This window comes from Mastomys coucha, unplaced genomic scaffold (genome assembly GCF_008632895.1).
Source record: "Mastomys coucha isolate ucsf_1 unplaced genomic scaffold, UCSF_Mcou_1 pScaffold3, whole genome shotgun sequence".
Classification (NCBI taxonomy): domain Eukaryota; kingdom Metazoa; phylum Chordata; class Mammalia; order Rodentia; family Muridae; genus Mastomys; species Mastomys coucha.
The window spans coordinates 42,319,489-42,325,330 of record NW_022196909.1 but is presented as its reverse complement, the minus strand read 5'-3'; the positions used below and the strand labels follow the sequence as shown (position 1 = coordinate 42,325,330).

The 5,842-nt window shown below is 53.8% G+C and overlaps 1 protein-coding gene across 3 annotated transcripts in view; it reads right to left on the bottom strand.

The window, feature by feature from the left end:
- Sumo3 (small ubiquitin like modifier 3) overlaps positions 1-1,092 on the bottom strand; it is a 10,406-nt gene extending 9,314 nt beyond the window's left edge. The window contains exon 1 of one of the 3 annotated variants that reach the window (XM_031348281.1): positions 908-1,092. In XM_031348281.1, coding sequence (XP_031204141.1) covers positions 908-928 — 21 coding nt within the window. In that variant the 5' untranslated portion in view covers positions 929-1,092. Of the gene's footprint in view, positions 1-257; positions 832-907 lie in introns of those variants that run through there. The other 2 variants (XM_031348279.1, XM_031348280.1) reach the window with 2 other exon arrangements.
- Positions 1,093-5,842: the final 4,750 nt, after the last annotated feature.

Below are 5,842 nucleotides of genomic sequence, written 5' to 3'. Positions count from 1 at the left end.
ACCCGGTGAGGCAGAAGGCACGGTCATTTCAGGACCACACCAGACATTCACGTCCTACCTAACCTCATCAAAAGGTTACAACTCTTGTTATAGTTACCAGCTGCAATAATATAAAGTAAGTTGTCTACTCTTGGCACGGGGCAAACGGGTGCCAATAACAATATTCAATATCCGGGACGGTGCAGGCTGCCAAGGCTGAACTGAAATGAAAGGTGAGAGCCCCACAGGCAAGACATTTTTCTGGGCTCGGCTGGTACCATGCCGTTCGTCTAGATGCTTGCCCTGCTCCGGGGGTCTCTCAAGAGAGTGGTCATCTCCAGGCCGGTCAAGAGCACAGAATGCCACGCTCCGACGTTATCTCCTGTCCCCAGCAGGGCCGGTGAGAGTGGGAAAACTGTTCCATCTGGAACGGGCAACCCTGCCCTTTCCACGCACCCATCGCGTGGACCACCGCGGTGGGGTGGGAGGGCATGCGGCCGGGCGAACATCGGAAAGCTCGGAACGGCCAACCTGGCTCCCAGTCCGGCGCAACTCTCCGAGCGCCCGCCGAGCCTCCCGCGCGGCACCAACCACGCGTGCGCCTGAGCGCGCGCGGCACGCGAAAGGATGGAGGGAGGACCGACCGCGGAGCCAAGCATCAGCACCCAAGTTCCGGGTTCTCCGGCCGTGGGCGTGGCTATGCTCGGGGCGGGGCCACCCCGGAGGCGGAGCCTTGGCGTGGCGGGAGGCACAGCCGGGGGTGGGGCTAGAGCGGAGCCCGGGGCGGAGTGCGAGGCCGGTGGGGGAGGGGCGCGGGCCGGTGGGGGAGGGGCGCGGAGGCCCGGGCGCGGTCCCGCGGGGGCCCGGTTTGCGCGCGGCCCAGGCTGCGTCCCGCGGAATCTGCCGCGGCTTGCGTGCCCGGGCTTACCTTGGGCTTCTCTTCCGACATGGTTGCGCGGCGGCGACGGCGACAAGCGCGGCGGTGAACCGGTGGCACTGGAGCGGGCGAGTCACGCTCTCTGCCCCTCCGCTCTCCCGCCGCAACTGTCGCGGGGCCGCGCTTTCTCCCTAAATCCCGGCGCGCCGGTTGGCCGCGCGGGGGGTCACGTGGTCGGGCGCGTGCACGAGGCGCGTGCCCCGCGCCGGCGGGCGCGCGCTGGCCCGCCGCGATTCCGGACGGTTGCGAGTGCGTCACGGGGCGGGCCAGGCGCCCGGGGACGCGCAGAGCCCCGGGGACGCGCGACTCAAGGTCCCGGGCCCTAGAGACCCCCTCGCCCCCGAATGTGGGTGCAAGACTGCGCGGCCACGCAGGGAACAGGGAGGCACCGGAGGACCGGGGGGTGCGTGTGCTAGGTCAGGAGCCAAGGAAGAGGAATGCTTTGGCCTACCCTTCAACCTCTTGGCCACCCACGTTTGGGGATTTTTCTTATATGCAGGCTGCATTTAAGGGGAAGTGAGGGTGAAGAAACCCAGGCTAGCCCTTTCAGGTGGGCCAGAAGACCAGCAAAGAGGTTGCCAGGCATGGTTTATGGACCACACACTCCTGGAACAAGGCCCTCTGGCCTCGAATTTTCCTGGCTGGAAAAGGCATCCTTTGAGGACACAGAGGATGGCTTCTGTTGGCCCAGAAAGCCAGCACATAGCTCCTATTTCATCTTGTTCCATTTGACTTCCTGGGTGGGGTGGACCAGCTTCCACAAAGGCATTCCCAAGATGGCTCCAGGAAGGACAAGCCTCTTCCCCTTTATTCTCAGGATCTATCTACCCTTCTCCCTCCTTACATAGTCCCAAAGTAGCCACTAGGTGGCTGGGGTGGGTGATAGTGGTAAGGCACAAAAAACCTCCCTTTTGACCTGCCATTTCTCAGTCTCTGGAATTGCTATCGTAGACACTAATAACCCATTTTACACAGGACACCTAGGTACCTAAGAAGTATAATAACATGCCCAAGGAGTCAACTTGGTAAAGCAGGACATGAGAAACTTGAGCAGCAAGCTGGTAGGTCCATCAGGAGCCCCGACTAGCAGGTCAAGAGTGTCCTTTCCTTGTATCTTGGCGTGAGTTTTTAGAATGCAGTCCACAGGCCCTCTGGGTCTATAGGCTAACACCGGCAAAGCAGGCGAGTCAGGACTGACACAGTCACCCACAGTAGTCCCAAGAGGGTGTCGGTGGCCGTGTTCCAAAACCACACAGCGGCCTCCAGAGAATTGGCACTCTCAGTCTGACAGAAGTATGCTTCTGTTCCAAGGGAGGGCCAGCAGACAAGTATCCCCACTTCCGGGTAACGGGCGAAGCCACTAAGCCGAGTGTCTGTGAGGCCAACCTTTTGAGTCTCTTTCCCCTGTACCCATGACTTTTCTTCAGAAAGTTTGTCAAATCTTCCACAAGGACCCATTTGGAACTCATCCCTCACCCAGACCAGACCAAGGTATGGATTTTCCTCCAATACAGACCATGGCCATCCTTAGCTGAACGTACCTCTGGAATGCCCAGCTCAGACTGTGTATCTGGGACACAGAGACTCCAGAAACCTGCCTGGCTAAAGCAGTTGTTGGAGATCAGAGCGCACCTTCCATCCACTGATAGCTAGGAGTGAGTCCGGGTAGGCAGTGTTCAGACCACAGTGTGCCATCAGATGCCAGGTGTCATAAAGTGTTGTATTGACAGTTTATGGGATACAGGAATTGAACCATGAGGGTCTGTGGTTGAGCGCACCTGTTACCAAGTGATCAGAGTACAACATGCACCTCAGGACGGATAAACTCAGCACTTCTGTGGGCTGCAGCACGGAACAGCCGCACTGCCATCCATTCCCATCACACGCTGACCCAGTCACACACTGGGACCCCACTGTTGTGCAAAGTGAACAACTGGTAACAGGAAGACCCTCACTCTTGTGGTTTTCTTTTCCTCTTTTACTTTCTAGAGACAGGGTTTCTCTGTGTAGCCCTGGCTGTCCTGGAACTCACTCTGTAGACCAGGCTGGCCTCGAACTCAGAAATCCGCCTGCCTCTGCCTCCCAAGTGCTGGGATTAAAGGCGTGCGCCCAGCTCTTGTGATTTTCAAAGCCTGTTCTTAGGATATGTGTGGAGAGAGAGAGAGAGAGAAAGAGAGAGAGAGAGAGAGAGAGAGAGAGAGAGAGAGAGAGAGAGAGAGAGAGAGCAAAACAAACTATATATCCATTGATTGAACCTTTAACAGAACACGCTTGTTTTTTCCAAAGGACCTGAGTTTGGATCTCAGCGAGATTCAACACCCTCTTCTGGCCTCCATAGGTACTACACTCATGTACACCTATCCACACACAGATAAACACATACACACACACACACTTCAAAACATTGGCCTGAGGTGGCCCCTTGGGCATGGACAGGGCCTCAGCATGACTTTGTTTACCTGAGAGAGTGACTTGCCTTGCATGGGGCATCCCAGCCTGCCTTCATACAGCAGACCCAGACACCCCAGAATAAGCTGAGGTTCCACACACACCCGGGCCACACACTCCTCCAAGGAGACAGCTGAGGGTCAAGAACAGCATCCAGACACGATGAGCAGAGGCCCTTGGCTGAGGAACTTCCCAAGGGAAATCATAGGACTCTTGAGATCTCGGGGGAAGAGAGAGCCGGGAGGAAGCCAAAGCCCTGGGGAATCTGTGCAAGTATGTATCCATCTGACGGGAGATCCGGAAAGAAAATGGAAGAGACCGACACAACTGATCCTAGCACTTGGGGTGGAGGCAAGAAAATCATGAGTTTGGAGGAGACTCTTATCTCAAACTATTTTAGTTTTTTGTTTTTTGTTTTTCGTTTTTATAAAGATTCCAGGTAGCTACCAACCAGGAGACTGTCTAAGGAAAGAAAAGTCAAAAAAGGAAGGCTGTTTGGCTTCCCCACAAGGATGGACTTGGAACTGAGAACCAAGCCCGTTCCTTCCCTAGATTGGTTTTACCGGGGTATTTTGCCACAGCACCATGAAACTGGGAAGGAGGCTGGGTAGCTGTATGCTACTTCCTGCTGATTAGGGGGCGGGGCGTTGTGTTCCTTGGGAGCAAGTCCAGTCTTACATAGTCAGGATATCTCTAACTTCTTGTCTCTTTGGTTACAACCATTTGACAAACCACAACAATAGCAGCCAGGAAAAGCAGCCACTGCCACAGGCCCTCTCAGAGTCCTCCCATTTATACCCTCTCCAGAGTTCCCCCAAATTAAACTATCTGCAGCTGGCAAAAAACCCACCTGAACTAGTGTATAAGGCAAATCATAATCACCCGCTGTGAAGCAGCCTCTTCTCCCACAGCTGGGATTAAAAAACTTTTTACATGACTTCTTTTTCAATTATTTACTCACTACATTCTGCATGCAGCCCTCCCTCCCACTCCCACCCTAACAAACCCCTCTTGCATTACCCCTCCCCTTTTCCTTAGAGAAGGGGGAAGCCCTCCTTTGGTACCACCCCACCCTGGGACAATTTAGTTCCAGCAGGACTAAGTACATCCTCTCCTACTGAGGCCCAACCATGTAGTCCAGGTAGGGAAAGGGATTCAAAGGGAGGTGACAAGAGTCAGAGACAGCCCTGCTCCAGTTGTTAGGGGATCCATATGAAGACCAAGCTGCACATTTGCTGTAAGTGTGTTGGGGGTCTAGGTCCAGCCTCTGCATGCTCTTTGGTTGGTGGGCCCATATTTTTTTTAATTAATTTATTTATTATATATGAGTACACTGTAGCTGTCTTCAGACACCCCAGAAGAGGGCACCAGATCTCATTACGGATGGCTGTGAGCCACCATGTGGTTGTGGGATTTAAACTCAGGACCTTCGGAAGAGCAGTTGGCGCTCTTAACTGCTGAGCCATCTCTCCAGCCCCATATGTTTTTTTTTGTTTGTTTTTTGTTGTTGTTTTTTTGGGTTTTCGAGACAGGGTTTCTCTGGATCGCCCTGGCAGTCCCGGAACTCACTCTGTAGCCCAGGCTGGCCTCGAACTCAGAAATCCACCTGCCTCTGCCTCCCAAGTGCTGGGATTAAAGGCGTGCGCCACCACCACCCGGCCATATGTTTTTTTGTTTTTTGTTTTTTAAAGATTTATTATATGTAAGTACACTGTAGCTGTCTTCAGACGCACCAGAAGAGGGTGTCCGATCTCATTACGGGTGGTTGTGAGCCACCATGTGGTTGCTGGGATTTGAACTTAGGACCTTCAGAAGAGCAGTCAGCGCTCTTAACCGCTGAGCCATCTCTCCAGCCCCCATAACTGGTTTTTAAAGAAACCAAAGTTCTCACTACACCTGTACCATGGGCCCACATCACAGGCCTCTCACTGTATGCTCCGAAGTCTTCCTGTTGCTGTCCCACTGTATGCTCCGCGGTCTTCCTGCTGCTGTCGAAAGATTTCCTTCTGCCCTGCTTCCAGTTTACTAATCATCTCTTCCACTGGCTCTAATCTGCTTTTACACACATCCCGTGGATTCAGGTTTCATTAACTTCTGTTTGGGAGTTTCAGCTGGATTCTGAAACACGTGTTCTTCTCTGTGCCCAGCTTCTTTCTGTCTCCAAGTCCATTTCCTGGACGTATTAATCACAGCTACTTTCAGGTCTATCTGGTTAATTCCGCACCCTCTCCTGTGGGCTTCTTTCTCCTGGATTATGTCTCCTGGACTGGGTCATGTGCTTTTCTTTGTCAACATTAGTTCTGGACACTGTGCAAGAGAATGTGACAGCCTGGGTTTGATCCCTGAAACCCATGAAGGGAAGAGAGGACTGACTCCTTAAAAATTGTCTTTGAGCTGGTTGGTGGTGGTGCACGCCTTTAATCCCAGCACTTGGGAAGCAGAGGTAGGCGGATTTCTGAGTTCGAGGCCAGCCTGGTC